Source organism: Saimiri boliviensis, chromosome 4 (assembly GCF_048565385.1).
Source record: "Saimiri boliviensis isolate mSaiBol1 chromosome 4, mSaiBol1.pri, whole genome shotgun sequence".
Classification (NCBI taxonomy): Eukaryota; Metazoa; Chordata; class Mammalia; order Primates; family Cebidae; genus Saimiri; species Saimiri boliviensis.
In genome coordinates this window covers 11142072-11158285 of record NC_133452.1, presented here as the reverse complement: position 1 = coordinate 11158285, position 16214 = coordinate 11142072, and the positions used below count along the sequence as shown (strand labels likewise).

Below are 16214 nucleotides of genomic sequence, written 5' to 3'. Positions count from 1 at the left end.
TGTCCTATTAGGGCTTATTGATTTTTAAAATATGATTCGTGGATTCAGTTTCTTTAGTTCTGGTGAGCAACCAAAACAACAACAACAAAATTAGAAACAGCCTTCCTGTTTTTTTTTTTTTTTTTTAATTGAGATCACCTTAAGTTTAACAATTAACTTAGGACCGCTTGACGTATTTTGTGATTTTTATGTTACTCTCCAAAGATATAGTAAGTGCTTCTATTTCTTCAACTCTACTTCATCCTGCAGGAACATTTTGTTTCCTTATTAAGTCTGATATTGCCTTTTGATCTGAGATAAACATATTTTAAAAAATCCTATTCATTGATTTCTATCTTATTAAAGACTGGTTTTGCTAACTTTATTCCTATTTGTTGCGAATGTACATGGGGCCTTTTCTTTCATTACATTTTCCAGCTGTTGTTAGTATGCACAGAGGCTTTTGATTTTTATATATTTATTTTACACCTTGCTTGCCGAATGTGTTTTATTTCTAGTAATTTTTGTTTTTAATTGATTCTCGTGAATTTTCCAGATATCCAGTTATATATCATTTGTAAACAGTCATAGCCCTACCTCCTCTCTTACAATTTTTGTTTTTCTGATTTCTTTCTCTTGTTTGGTTGCTTTAGACAGTAGCTCCAGAGTGTGTTAGATAATAAAAGGAAGTGGTGCCAACCAGACTTTTTTCTGACTTCAAGGGAGCTTCTAGTGTTTCCTTATGAAGTCTGATACTGCCTTTTGGTCTGAGATAGACATATATTTTAAAAAATTATGTTCATTGATTTCTGTTTTATTACATATAAATGTATATATATGTATAAGTAATTTATTTTACTTAAAACTACTGCTGTATAATTATAAAATTCTCACAATGAGCAAACAAATAATTGAAATACTCCTGAGGTTATTATCTGCTTTATCTTTTTATTATTCCTAATCATATGGAATATTTTCAATAGTCTCATTATACTCAGTAAATAGTCTACTTTAACCTGCCTTTTAAATCATTATGGCAACTAAATTTGGATGTATACCTATGATCTCTTTTATTTGATTTTTGTGTCAAGGCCTTACACAGTATCCACCTGCTCCTTCTTTCCTACTGATTTTGCTGGAAGAGGCAATTTGCTATAAAAACTGTATTTTTAGGTTCCTCTGCTGATAAGAGTAGGCATGTACTAAGTTCTGGTCTCTGGATGGAGGCAGAGGTTATTCAGCAGAAAGTTCCTGCTTGGGATCTGGAGGGAAAGGCTGGGGGAAGAGGATTATGTTTCCAGAAAGGATGGTAGACTAGAAAGTTGTGAACAAGGCTGGGTTAGGTAATTTGCAGGGCCCAGTGCAAAGTGAAATGCAGGCCTCCTATTCAGCAATTATTAACACTCTAAAAATGCCAAAGGCAGAGAATTACTCCAGCATTGGGTCCACAGGCCACAGGCCCATGAAACTGGCTCTGAGTGTGAAGGAACCTGGGGCTGGAGGAGGTCATGTGCCTTCATCCCAGCCCTGGACTGCCAGTCTGTTCTTCTTTTCATAGAGCGCACGAACCTCCTCATTTAAGCCTCTATTGTCTGGGTTTTCGTTACATGTGTTCCATAACTGATGCAGGTTATCGTTACCCTCATCTGATAGATGGAGACACTGGAGCTCAGACAGGGTTAGTGCCCTGTGCATGGGAGCAGATTTTGGGGTATTCACAGACTCAGGTTCTGTGAATTTGGGCCGTATATTCTTTCTGTGTCAATGCGTCTTTCTCTTTCCACAGAGATGTTAACATTCTGTGTTTCCTGTTTCTGGCGATTTTGCATTTTGCAAGTTTGCTTGTCTCACAATGCCCCCCTTTTCGTAGCTTACAGTCACAGGAGGAAGCACTTCATCTCATTCGTTTTTTTTCTCATTTACATTTAATTTTTACTCTGGAGTGAACAATGCAGAAGTTCAGTCCACATTTAAAATATTGCTAAAAAGTGATTCACTCCCAATTCTAGCAAAATATTTATACCTCTGATTCCTCAGTAATTCTTGTTTTGCAGAGGAAGCTTTAAGATTACGTAATTTAATTAAAAAAGAAACTCAAAACATGTGATATCCCATCTGATGTGAGTTTCTGTCGGACCTTTCAGGAAGGAAGCATGTACTGGCGATTCTTCCAGTGAGATCGCAATCAGAAGAATTTATCTATCAATGTATTCTTTTAATTTAGAAAAAACCTAAGGACAAACAGTGTTTGTAGCTCTTTGCACATTCTATCTATGGCCATGGGATGCACTGTGGGGATTAGCTGTTGCTTGTTTTATTAGTGCTACAAAGCATAGCTGCTACTTCCGCTTCCAAAGGTCCCCAGTCTAGCACAGGTGTTGCGTTTGTTGTGTTTAAGTTCTGGTGTGGTTTTAGTTTTGCTAAGCTCCCACAAAAGCACCTAACTTTGGTTAACTTCCACAAGTCAACATTTCTAGATCAAGTTTTAATTTCTTTCAGTCCTCAGTAGTGCTGGTGTGTGGATGGGGGACACAGTGTGTCATCGCAGATAATCCGTGTATCATGGGTCATCCACCTCTCCCTCTCTTTACCAGAGAAGAGAGCATCTCCCAGGGACTCAGACCTGAATTTAAGTTTAAGCTCCTAGTTAGGCCCTGACTTCCAGCCTGGTTTTACTATACACTTTGCACGGGGGTGTCAGGTGCATCTGTGATTGTCCCATTAGTCATTAGTGTGGGTCCTTAGGAAGCCTATGGAGGACAGAACTCTGGTGTTCCTGGGTCCTTGACCAAAGCACCATTTTAATGTTATCCGAATCTCACTAGAAGCCCTAGCTCTCTGGTTGTGGTGAAATATTAAAATCATCGGCATATTCAAGGTATCATTAAGTACCATCTTGAAAAACTTGGTGCTACGGGTTGAATTGTATCTTGCTCCGTCCAAATTCATATGTTGAGATCCGAGTCCCCAATATCTCAGAATGTGTCTATATTGGGAGATAGGGCCTTTAAAGAGGTAAAATGAGGGTGTTAGGATGGGCCCTAATCCAGTATAACTGGTGTCCTTAGAAGACGGGGAAATTTGTAGACAGACTCATGTAGAGGGAAGATGATGTGGAGAGACACAGGGAGGAGGAGGCCGTCTATGCTAAGGAAGTGCCGTGGAACCATGCTCCGTCACAGCCCCAGAAGGAACTCATCCTGCTGAAACTTTGATCTTGGGCTTCTGGATTTCAGAACTGTGAGACATACATTTCTGTGGTCTGAGCCGCCCAGTCTATGGTACTTTTTACAGCAGCTCTCAAAAACGAATATACATGGGAGCCAGATGGGAAAACCTATTTGAAAGGTCGCTGGACTCGGTAGACAGGAGTGGGGCTACCACACTGTGCAGTATTTGAAATAGTCAACTGTTAGTGTCTGCACCAACTGTTCAAAGACTAACAACAGCATTGGCTTGGGCAGGGAGCTCCTAGACATTCGTGAGCAAAAGATGTGTAGAGGACTTCCAGTTTCATTCCACTTTTTTAAAATAAGGAAATTTGGGTAGGGTTTTCTACCTGAGTAGAAAACTCAGTAAGGAACCTGAGTAGGGTCACACGGAGGTCAGGTGAGTGGTAAAGTGGGAATACATTAGCAGCTTCCTGGTTTGTAGTCTTAGTGGTCTACTGATGGGAATTCTCTGATTCTTAGTAAGAAGTGGCTAGTATTAGAGGCAGAGGATTATTTTCTTACTGCTGAAATACTTAGCATGTGGCTGGCATGTGGTAGATGCTGAAATTGTAACTATTGCTCTTAGTGACCCACTCGGCAAAAGGGCTGCTTTTCCTGAGTTAGCTGTCAGGTAGGCTCTGCCCCATGAAATTTATCTATTATTGGTGCTTAATAAAGTATTTTAATTTTTTTATTTGTTATTTTAATTTTTTGAGACCGAGTCTCACTCTGTCACCCAAGCTGGAGTACAGTAGCATGATCTCCGCTCACTGCAACCTGTGCCTCCTGGAATCAAGTGAATCTCCTGCCTCAGCCTCTCAAGTAGCTGGGATTACAGGCATCCACCACCACACCTGGCTAAGTTTTGTATTTTTAGTAGAGACGGGGTTTCACTATGTTGGCCAGGCTGATCTCGAACCCCCGACCTCAGGCGATCTGGCTGCCTCGGCCTCCCAAGGTGCTGGGATTACAGGAATGAGCCACCACACCTGGCCCATCAATAAAGTATTTTTAATATTAGTCCTGGGTGTGCTGTCTTGAGCAGTCTATTTTATAACATTATTAACTTCACATAACATTATTGAGAAATCGTCTCTGAAAAGACTAGGTTTTCACCATCTGGCAGCTACCCAACACAAAATATTTCTATAACAAATCAAAAGTGTGCATGATATTTTATTTTAAAAATTTGATAAAATGAGGAAAATTGAAGTCCAGTATCTAAGATACTGTGTAAAATCTTAATAATTTAGCAGCAATGTTCTAATCCATTACAAACATTTTACCATTATGTTTGCTAATAATTAAGCAAACTGAGCATCTTAAAAATGAGATGAAAAACTGGAAAGTTTAATTCACTAGAAATGAGAATTGTTATATTATTCTGTATTTGTGTACTGAATTTTTTTGGCAGAATGACTGCTTGCTGGAAAAAAATGGCTTAAAATTGGTACTTTCTGTGGTTTTGCAAATTCTGGAGAACAGGGAGTCTTTCTTCCTAAACTAGATCCTCAGTCTTGCTATTAGTCTCAAATAGTGAATATATATTCAATAAATGCTTGTTGAGTGAACCAATATGTGAATGATTTTCTTGGTGGATTTCTATTAATTGGGGGAAAGGAGGTAGCATGTCAACAAAAACTGAACATTTTTACTTTCAAATAAGGAAGGCAATTTATTGTAGTGAAATTACATTGAAGTTTTATGTATGACCCCCAACGCATATAAAATGATTTACCTCCACGCTAATGGATAAGATATTATGAACTACAAAGAAACTCAAAGTGCTAATATTGACATAAGACATTTTCACTAATTTACTCAAATTTAATTGGATGATTGGATGGACATGTTGAAGTGTTTTTCATGATTTTTGCTATGGCCTCTGCTTTTACTGGAGTTTTTAATGCCTTTGATGACTCCAGACACTCAACTCTGTTCCTTGCAGTCTGTTTCTGTCTTCTACGATGGTGATTAGTTATTGCAAGGCTGCTTATATATAGTAATGTACAGTTGACTCTGATATAGCGTAAACTTATATCAGAGATTTAAACATTTCTCCCTAAATGGAGTTTGTGGAAAATGTGAAAATTGGGGTGACATTTGCGGCCCCATTAAAAAAGCAAAGATGATTTTTAAACACTAACCAAGAGAAAAGTGCCTCAGGAAGCAAGGAACAGCAATGTACTTCACTGGAAGACTGCACACGGGTGCAGGGATTAAGTAGACATTCTTTGCACCTAACGCCTTATCTATAATAATTTTATACATTTGTTACATATTGCACAAATCCAGGTACACACAGACTATCTGATGCGCCATGGCCATGGTGTAGCTATCCTCATGGAGGAGGGCTTTGCACAACCTTCTAAAGGAGCTTATTCAAGACCTTTGAAGAACAGAATCTAAAGGCAGTTCTTTACAAGTCTCATATTTACAGATAACACGAGCTATGGCATGGCGTATGGCCCCCCTCCTAAATGTACGATTCTTTAGCGTATTGGAATTGGTCAGCCTCAAAGACTGGCTGGCTACATCGTCGCACCAGACAGTCCTGCTTACTCCTCTGCATGGACTCAGAGACGGTCCTCAGCCGGAGGAGCTCAGGTCTCCCTGGGCCAGCCACGTGCCCCCGAGAGTCCACAGAAGCATGGACAGTTCCGCTCTGTGTCCATTGCTCAGGCAGGGGAGAGAGTCCGTGGCCAGGCGGTGGCTCTTTGCTGTCCCTATGTCTTGAGTGCCCTGTGTGGTGAGCAGGTGGAAGAGGGGGTAGGAGGCAGTCCCCCACCAGCATCCTCGCCCTCATGCCCCCCACCGTCATGCTTCCCACGGTCTGGCTCCCGTAGGATGCGAGTCTGGCCACTGGGCCCTGCATGGCCTCTTCATAAGAGGGTGGGCATCCAGGCCTCTCCCAGTCAGCTCCTTGGAACACGTCATCCACCGAGAGGGCATGGGGTCTCATGCAGAAGCTGAGGGCTGTTTGGTTGTGGGTTTCAGACCCATTTTCCTGCACGATTCGGCCGGCAAGCTGGCTTTCCTTTCGAACACCCTTTGGCATGTGGTCCCTTGTAAAGTCTTGCGATTTCGCAGACCCGGTGCTGGAGGTTTTGGTCAGCACTTTTTTGTGAGAGGCAAAGGAGAAAGACATGGAGTGCTTTTTAATTTCTCTGCTGGGCTTGCCTTTTTCTGTCTTTGTGGTGAAAGACTGATGTCTGCTGAAGAAATTTCTTTTGGAACTGGAAGGAGAAGCCACAGGGGAGCTTTCAGAGGACGCGTCCAGCTCGCTGCTGGAGAAGGCTTTGGGAACCAGTGCCCGTGGGAGCACCGACCCCGGGGTCAAGTTCTTGATCTTCAGGTCCACCGGCCTCTTGGTTTTGCCTTGCACTGCAGGGAAGACCTCCTCTGGAAATGGGTCTTCAACCTCCTCACCTTCCAAACGAGAGCCTGCCTGAGGCACGGGGAAGTCCCCTTCACTCTTTGTCAGTGTTTGGTTTGTCACCTGGCTCTCGAGGCACTCCTGGGAGGACAGCGTGCTGGGCTCTGAGTACCTCCTGTCGGGCTGTGCAAGGGAGCTTTTCAGCCTGGCGATGGTGCTCACGATGGGCTCTGGGCTGACCTCTCCGGCTTCCTGTGGGGCCCTGCTGTCGGAGCCAGCAGCTGTGGCCATGGGCACCTGGGGCTGCCGGCTGGGAGAGCTGATGCCATTGCTGCTGTTGGATTCCACATCGGGATCATTGCTGTCGTAGGCTGAGTCATTCTGCAGGGTCGACACATCTGCGGGAAGTCAGGGAGCAGTTGAACATTTGCTCAGGTATAATTATTTGTATTTATATATATATTTTGAGACGAAGTCTTGCTTTGTCACCCAGGCTAGAGTACGGTGATGTGATCTTGCCTCACTGCAACCTCCGCCTCCTGGGTTCAAGTGATTCTCCTGCCTCAGCCTCCTGAGTAGTTGGGATTACAGGCACCTGCCACCATGCCCAACTATTTTTTCTATTTTAAGTAGACATCAGGTTTTACCATGTTGGCCAGGCTGGTTTTGAACTGCCAACCTCAGGTGATCCACCTGCCTTGGCCTCCCAAACTGCTGGGATTACACGTGTGCGCCATCGTTCCCATCCGTTCAGGCTCTTTCAGAAGTGAACTTTGCTTACAGTTTGCCCTGCTCATACTAATCACGGCATCAGTTGATTTATTAGCGGAACTATTTAGAGGCTTCTATGACAAGAAATATACCACATGAAAGGTTTTTTCTTTCTGAATTTATTTTGGGATCAGAAGAAAAATAGGGAAAGGAAATGAGTAAAAGAGGGAGGAAGGCAGGCAAGGGGGAGAGAGAGAGAGGGAGAAAGAATAAGAGAGAACAGCATTTCATGAAAAATTTATTGATCTTAATTTTTAAAACTGCTCCTGGACACATTTCCATTGTAATGGAGTCAGAGCCCATGAAGTGGAAACAAAAGTTTCTCACCCCAACTCTAGAGCTAAAGGTAGTGTCAGGAAATTAGCAGTGAACTATACCCTAGGAAGTGGGACAGTGTGGTCTGAGGATGTGCGCAGGACAAGCCTGGAGCAGGGTTTTCGTGTTTAACGACTTCCTAACGGACTAGAGTCTCGTCTGACTTGGTGATTTGTGAAGGTAACTTCTGCCTCCAATACCAGAGATGCTTTACGTGTGACAGACTGGCACAAACTTTCCCCTACAATTGCAATCAAATGATAGCACATTTCATACCTGAGCTATCGGTGTGTTCCAGGGAGTCATCAGAAGTGATACTGGAATGCACTGGAATGTTCTCCCCGAATATTTCAAAACAGTTATCGATGAGGAATTCCACCAATGTCTTCACCTGGGAGGAAAAGTAAGCAGTTTGTCAGCTTGAAGGCTTTTTTTTCTTTACTTTTTTTTTTTCTTTTTAGAGAGGTGAGGAAGAATGGAGACACAGTGGGGTCAGGTGCCAAAATGAGAATTCAAGATCTTTATGTGTCTGAAAAGGGCATACAGAAATTTGGTAACAGTCATATACTTTTTTTTTTTTTTTTTGAGACACGCTCTTCCTCTACTGCCAGGCTGGAGTGCAGTGGCACAATCTTGACTCACTGAAACCTCTGCCTCCCGGGCTCAAGTGATTCTCCTGCCTCAGCCTTTCAAGTAGCTGGGACTACGGGCATGTGTCACCACGCCTGGCTAATTTTTTGTATTTTTAGTGGAGACAGGGTTTTGTCATGTTGCCCAGGCTGGTCTCGAGCTCCTGAGCTCAGGCAATTCGTCTGCCTCAGCCTACCAAAGTGCTGGGATTACAGGCATGAGCTACCATGTCAATAATCATATACATTAAAGTTAGATACTACTTGGTGTTGGAGACATGCATTTTAAATTTAAGAACTTTAAAAAAAATTGTTTTAAATTATTAATAAAAGTCTCATTTAAGTAAGTGGTTTCCCAAATCGATAAACTGATAGACTATAGTGTACAAAACACAAAAACAAAAGGGCTTTTCTACATTTTCTACATCGGGTGATACAGAGGTAAACACTTGCAGTACTCATCTGTCTCACAGATGACGGAAGACATAGATTTATTCAGTTTCATTAGGTAATGCGTCTGAGAGAGTGGAGCTATGACAAAAGCATTTTGCATTTTATGTTTTCACTGTGATGCTGAGTCAGGTGGAGAAATTCAGAAGCCTTGGCTTTTGCAAACAGACGGTGAGATCATAAGTTGGAGATTTCTGATCAGTGAGCAGGACAAACCTTGTTGTTCAGGTCCTTCTGGGCTTCAAATGACAGACTCTGGTCATTCTCCAGGGTGAGCATGTTGGGTCCAATGCAGATGGCCAGATTGCTGGAGTCCATCCTGGTGACCTCAGAGTTCTTGCTTATGAGGTGCAGCACGTAGACCAAGTGCTTGAGCAGCAGGAGGTTGGGCCGGGGGAGCTTATCAGCAACCCTGGAATAAAGTCAAGGGATGTTAGTTTTCAAAAAGGCGAATGGTCTTCAGTGTGGCAAACTGAAAGTTTCTGCCAAAACCAGACTTCCTTTAAAATGAGGAAGGCGCATTTTCACAAGTAATATTGTGAAATGCTCATTCAGATACTTCCATTGCCAACTGACACAGAGTGAGGCTGGTTAACCACAGGTCTCAAAGAGCTGAGAAACTGGCCTTTATAAACGGGCCACCAACAACACAGCCCTTTATTATTGATGCAGAGCTTACATGGTGAAGCCAGTCTGCATTAAACACCATCATTTGCCTTTACATTTAGAAAATAGTTTTGTTGTTCGGGCGCGGTGGCTCAAGCCTGTAATCCCAGCACTTTGGGAGGCCGAGGCGGGTGGATCACGAGGTCAAGTGATCGAGACCATCCTGGTCAACATGGCGAAACCCCGTCTCTACTAAAAATACAAAAAATTAGCTGGGCATGGTGGTGCATGCCTGTAATCCCAGCTACTCAGGAGGCTGAGGCAGGAGAATTGCCTGAATCCAGGAGGCGGAGGTTGCGGCGAGCCGAGATCGCGCCATTGCACTCCAGCCTGGGTAACAAGAGCGAAACTCCGTCTCAAAAAAAAAAAAAAAAAAAAAAAAAAAAAGGAAAATAGTTTTGTTGAGTAATCATGTAGCCATGTAGAATTTATTTCTAACACTGCTAGACTGGTTTTCTTGCCTTAAAAAGAAACAAACAAACAAAAAAACAAACCTATAATCACCAAACAAAGATGACACATTTTTACAACATTCTGAGAAATCTTTATGAAGACCAAATCAGTTTCTAAGGGCCTGTTCATAAGAAGGCGGCACTTAAATCACAACATTGTTTCTCATGATAAGAAATTAGACTTCTTAATGTCTCACTTTCTCAAAAAATGAAATGGTGATCATTTTCATTTCTCAGAAGAAGGAATTGTTATCAAAATGCCTTATGTCTAGGTAGAAACTCATTGTGATACCCTTAGGATTTTCATTTTTGGGACAGACATTCTAATGTCTTCCGTTCTAAACAATTATAACATATAGATAGACTTTCATAGAATGTGACAACTGTGCTGACATTTCAAAGCTGGGGTTTTAGAAATCTCTAGTCACTCACAGATCACACTTTCCACTGCGTATGTTATTATTTTTACTCTCACTGGAATTTGTTCTTATATAGTTTTTTCATTTTGTGTTATTGTAAGAAGATAAAATATGCTATGAAATTTTATGAACAAAACAATCCCCCCACCCTCACCCCAGATTGCCTGGCTGCATCCTAAGGGATGTTTTACGGGAGAACTCTTGGCTTGCATGACACCGGTAAATGTAGCTTAAAGATAACCCCAAATTCCTACACTTTGCCGATTGGCCTCTGTTAAAGTTTCGGGTCTGATTTGATCTCATGCCTTTTTGAACATCTTACATTTTCAGACTTCCCTACCTCTTGGGATTTGTGAGTACTGAAGTTCACTTTCTACTTTTTGAAGAAATATTTCCTTTCATTTGGCTAAAATTAAAATTCAAAAGTCCAGAGCACCCCCTGGTTTTTATTCTGGGAGTGGATGAGCAATTCCACTCGGATTCCCTAAACATCGCAATTCTCATGAAACAGGGATCAGGAAGCATTTAGAGAGTTGCGTAAAGAATCAAAAGACGGAGGCGATGAAGACCTGGCAGTCCCTGGTGACTTCGATGACTTACTCTTTCAGGGCCTCGATTCTGTCCTCCTCGTCCTGCGTGTCCAAAGCGCCCATCCACTCCTCAAAGAGATCGCTTGAAAGTAGCTTCCGGGGGATCCTTCTGAGGAAGTCCTGGGGAGGAGAGCAGCATGTTGGTACTGTACGATGTCCCGTCTCCTCATTTGCACCTGGTTTTTGTTCCATCACAGGGTGCTGTATGCTTAGCCTATCACAGATTGTGCCCCTTCCTTCCTGCATTTGATTAATCCCGGGGACCCTCTCTCCAACTCCCCTGGCCTCTCTGCAACTTTCTAACATCAAGCAGAGTCAGAGGGACCATCCCCAGGTGGGTGTGTGCTGAGGGGCCACTGGATTTTGGCGTATGGATTCTGCCACGGGACAAGCACATCGCCCTTACTTGGTGACGTTTTGGGAGAGCAGAAGGCTTCACTTTCTGTTTGAATCTGAGGTCACAGAAACAGAGTTGCTTACTAAATAAATAAATAAAGGGCTTAATGAAAAAATTAAGATCCAATATCAGTGTACCTTGCTGTGTGGGGAGAAGAGCTTATTTCTTGCATCCTGAGAACGAGCATGTCAGAGCCCGTGGCAGGTTATTTGGCGCCGAGTGGGTTGAACTCACCTTAAAGACCACAGCGAGGAGGTGAACAGGGAGCCTCTCCAGATCCACTGCGCCCCCGGAGTTGAGCTCTTCCTTCAGCTCCTTGCGGGCTTTCTCGTTGGCTGCTCTCCTGAATATCCCTTCAGTTGAAGGGCCTTTAAGGCACAGAATAGTGAGAATGTCCTAAAGGAAACCGGAATAAGGAACAGGAAAGGGTCACTCTTGGTTGGAAGACACACCCTGTGCTGCTACTAACAGATGAATATATATGCCTAGGTTGCAGAAATAATTAAAATAATGTACGCCAATGGTCTCCAACTTTACTTGTCGTGAAATATCCTCTCCCTAAAAGTGAGTTATCTTCTCTAGTACACTAAGACGGTCTTAACAGGAATATTAACGTCAGATTCTGCTTTCAGTCCAGTTGCTATCAGTGGCTTTCCTCAACCCTGCTATTTTTCTAAGAGGAGGCAAATTGTGAAAACTCGAATTTTGCACTTTCTAAAATCACTCTTGACTTCTCTCCTTTAAAATACTCCTATGTGAACATTGGATTTGGGGGTCACAAATTCTCTATCTCCCCCTTTTGGCTTTTCAGAAGCTACAAATCTTCAGCATCCTTCACTTTGTGAAGTCAGAGAATTGGAGGGGCCATCGCTCTGAGCTCATTGGTAAATACAACTAATTTCTGTAACAGAAGCAGTCAGATATTCTTCTGACTGCATGCATATGTGGAAGCACCATGCCTAAGGGGGGGAAAGTACGGCAGATCAGTTCCTACAAACTTAGTAGGAGAACGATATTCAGATTTCCCAAGTATTTTGCATGTCCAGTTGAAGACTGAAGTAAGTTTATGAGAAAATGCACACCTACCTGGATGGGTCTGGGGAGTGTGTCACTGTCACCACAAATAATTGACAAGGGCTGATCAAATAGCGGTGCTTTCAAGTCTGTCTCCAAAGCCCCAGAAAAGTCTGATGCAGGGGAGAGCCTTCTCATGAGAAAGGGCCAGGAGAGCACCTTCTTTCTCTTCTTAACTTCTACAGCCAAGAAAACAAGGCAATGAGAAAAATTAGATGACAAGATTAATAAGGAAAGATCCAGGTAAGAAAATGGGTATCGTTGGCCACATAATGTGGTCTATAGTATGCCATGGGAGAAAAAGAATTTTGAAAACTTGAGAAAGCAAAGGGCGTGAATCTTAAACTAGAAAACCAACCGATAAACAACCGCACTATTACCAGGGCAACCAGACCCTAAACATCAACACCAGGGTTCCTCAAAGCCTCCACCTTTCCTGTTTTCACCCTTTCCAGCTGTTTGCTGCAGAAAATTAGCAAAACCTAACTGTGCAGATCATAGACAACCATCTTAAACTACTGGCTGGAATAACTATAGAGGACATTTCTGATATGAAATAGATTATTTTAATTTCCTCCTTTAATTGGCGAGGAAAACGAAACTTAAAAGGCAAGGAAGTGACTTGCTCAACATCTTTTCGAAGGCGCTTAGCAGGGCTAGCCCCAACCGTCTGCAGCCACGCACTAAACAGCCACTAGAGGGAACTAACCCCATTCATTCATCCAGGTAACTGGTCACCTGGGTTTTCCAGGTGGCTGCTTTAGGACAGAGGCAAATACAAATCGCTGTGGGAAGGCTTGAACCTCGACCTGGCAACTGGGAATTATCAGCAAAACGTTTTCAAGATATTCTGTCCTTCCGCAAGCCACAAGATGCATGTGCAATGGATATTACATCTCAAAAATGTCCTTTTCCTTCCATCTCCGTGTTTACTAATTATAAAGGCTATGTTTTTGTAAATGCATTGGCATATGTTCCTGTACGTTTTAGATTGGCAAGTGGAAGCTTGATGAGAAAGAAGTGGCCAGTCTTTATGTTTCAGGAGAACTGGGTCAGGGTTACATTATAATAGAAGGCGTTATGAAAAAAATTGAGAGCGAATGGCGGGTCCTTTGGGGTTTGAGATCAGCAGCAGTTGCTTCATAGGCTCTTAGATGCATTCTCCATAAGAGAAAGAAGAAAACGGAAAAGACATTGTGCGTTTTTAAAATGTATGCGTGCTTTAATTGCCAAAACATACATGGCCAGGAGATTGAACCGCAGGAAAAACCCTTGGCAGAACCGGGGGATTCTCTATGGAGAGGCTCTTTGCTCTCCCAGCACTTGCTGCTCTAGTGAGTTGGAGCATACCCGCAATTTAAGGGTTAATGTCTTGCGGTCTTTAACAGAACACTCGTACAAAAAAATTCCTAGTAGAGTAAAAGCGCTGTGGTTTTGCAAACCAAGAACACTGGTTGTTAGTGCTTACATAAAAGATCGGTATGTTTTCAAAACTCACCAATTAGCTGGCAAATACTGTCTTCACTCTCACATGACGCCAGCAGGGGATGTTCCTTGATATCACCCTAAAATATATTTATTTCTGTTAAAAATAGTGACTGAAGAAACCTATCCAGTCTTTCCCCATAAAACGCACATACAACGTTTTATTCATACTAAAAGTTAAGTCAGTAGATTGCATTGATGGTTTTTCTAGCGTCTAGAAGCAATATTAAAGTCTTGCTTGTCATCATATAAGATCCTAATTAATGTGTTTAATTTATTACATGTATGATGTTGATTTACGACTCCGATGATTAATATTCAACCCAAATCATATTCAATTAAAACAGAAAGTTTTTCACCTTCTCACAGTACAGATAAAAAGTTTTAAAAATTACTTTCTTACCTCTGATTGACATTCGATTAGTGTCTCCATATTATTGGCATTTAGTGTTTTTGGCTAAAAGAGAGAAAATAAAATTAGGTAAACATCTTTTGGCTCTTGCCTCTAGGAAATGTGAATGAATAAATGTGAGAGGGTCACTCACAGCATTGTGGCTGCTTCTCAACTTCATCAGCGTTGGGGTGGATGGCCCAGGGATGAATTTCACTCCCATGCGACTTTGACTGTGTCTACAACGAATCATATGGAAAGGGGTCAGGACGGACACTCGTAGTAGGTTGGCCACTTTCAGTGCCACTTTGGCAAAGCACAGAGTTTGAAACTATATATTTATTTTCTATTTTTTCAATTGCCTTTACTTTGGAATAAATCTAGTATGTAGACAAGTTTTCATTTCAAGTCAGTTCTATGTTACCAGATGTCTTAGGCTGTTAAGAACAGCATCTGAGCACAATTATTTCAAAATTATTTAAGCCAACTATCTTCACCATTTTGAACGTTGTTATTAATTTATTCCATTCATTTCAAGAGATTATCCGGATATCAGTTACATTAACATTTTAAATTAACATTAACATTTTTTTGGGAGTGCTCACTGTATGCCAGCTATAGTAATAGGTGCTTTGCATGGATTTTCTCATCTAATCCAAAAAGGAAAAAAAACGTATCCTCGGGATGCTACAATAGTAAACATGAAACGAACATAACATTTACAGAATCCCTACACCAAAGAGGTGCAGCCTTCACATTGAAGCAAAGCTTTCTGTGTCCTGAGACTTTATAAAGTGAGAGCACATTCCACGGTCTAGCTGTCTTCTGTTGCCTATGATCTGAGTGACCTGTGACTTGCTGGGCAGCTTGTAATTTCCAGGCATGTTAATTTATAGTACTTACCCTTGGAGGGTTTCTAGCCAGAGTTCTTTTACATCCGGTGAGCTGTGGAGAATGGGAGAAACAGCATGACACTCTGCTCCGTCTAGTCCACTGGGAGACAGAAAGACTGAGCTGGTCTTCCTACACATGCTCTGCATTATAAGCGAGGGGGCGGGCAGGTGGAAATTCAGAATATTACCGAGACCGGAAAGAACATCATGGGCTGTCACACGGACGGAGCAAGCCAGACACTGGAGAGCTCTCACTTCCTCATTCCTTTTAGAGCAGCTATGTTTTTTTTTTTCTCTTCCATTTCAAAGTAAAAAAAATCTGTAAACTACTAGGAGTGGAAAAGATGACATTCAGCCCATAGGTGAATGCTGTGATTAATGTCATAGGTGGGATGTGTGAACAAGAAATTGTGTTATTCTGGGCATAAACATCACTTTATTTTCTAAAGTGATAATTTCAAGTGTCTTTATTTGCATCCTGTTTGGATGCTATTTCCCGTCCCACGTGCCACCTGCTCTGTCCACCTGCACCACACATTGATTAGCACTCCTGGGTGTGGGACACTGTTACAGAACCAGAAAGAAACCCGAGACAGTCCCTCCCTTGAGGAACGATCACCATCCAAACCAGGTTAGTTTCCTTTGGAAGTAGGAGGAAAGCTCCCTCAAGTCAGCTGTCAGTTTCTCCTTTCTGTAACTCCTGGTCAAAAATATTAACACTTTACAGTCAGAGCAGCTGTAGTTCTGACACGGAAGGAAAACGAACAAAAAATTTCTTTGATCAGACCAATTTGAAATAGGAAGGAGATGGTGGATTTCATGTGTGGATCTCTCCCTCTGCATAAGAGAATTTCTGATCTTTTCTATAGATCAAAGGTTATACCTGAAACCACTCAAATGCCTCAACACGAGAATGGATGCATAAATGTTGGTCCATTCGCGTAGGAGATGAATGCTATATAGCACTGAGAATGAACAGCCTATGACTATATCCAGCAATATGGTTGAATCTCACAATATGACTTTGAGGAAAAGAAGCCACACATGAAAGTGTATATCCTGCTGGCTCCCATTAAGGCAAAGCGCAAAACCAGCAAAAGTAGCCTGCGCTGTTG

The 16214-nt window shown here is 42.2% G+C and overlaps 1 protein-coding gene across 1 annotated transcript; it reads right to left on the bottom strand.

Annotated features, from left to right (window-relative positions):
* Window positions 1–874: 874 nt before the first annotated feature.
* Window positions 875–15256, bottom strand: TAGAP (T cell activation RhoGTPase activating protein). Its single transcript, XM_003933772.4, has 10 exons — window positions 15110–15256; window positions 14361–14445; window positions 14219–14272; window positions 13829–13895; window positions 12343–12509; window positions 11491–11652; window positions 10870–10979; window positions 8949–9144; window positions 7930–8044; window positions 875–6965 (listed from the first exon to the last, which is right to left on the bottom strand). Exons 1-10 carry the CDS (start codon window positions 15244–15246, stop codon window positions 5668–5670), a joined length of 2391 nt encoding a protein of 796 aa, XP_003933821.1. The 5' UTR covers window positions 15247–15256; the 3' UTR covers window positions 875–5667.
* Window positions 15257–16214: the final 958 nt, after the last annotated feature.

Coding starts and splice junctions, on each gene's coding strand:
- TAGAP (XM_003933772.4), bottom strand. CDS start 15,246: ATGCAGAGCATGTGTAGGAAGACCAGCTCAGTCTTTCTGTCTCCCAGT. Junction 14,446..15,109: donor TGGCTAGAAACCCTCCAAGG/GTAAGTACTATA, acceptor GATTCGTTGTAG/ACACAGTCAAAGTCGCATGG. Junction 12,510..13,828: donor CAGTATTTGCCAGCTAATTG/GTGAGTTTTGAA, acceptor TCTTGGCTGTAG/AAGTTAAGAAGAGAAAGAAG.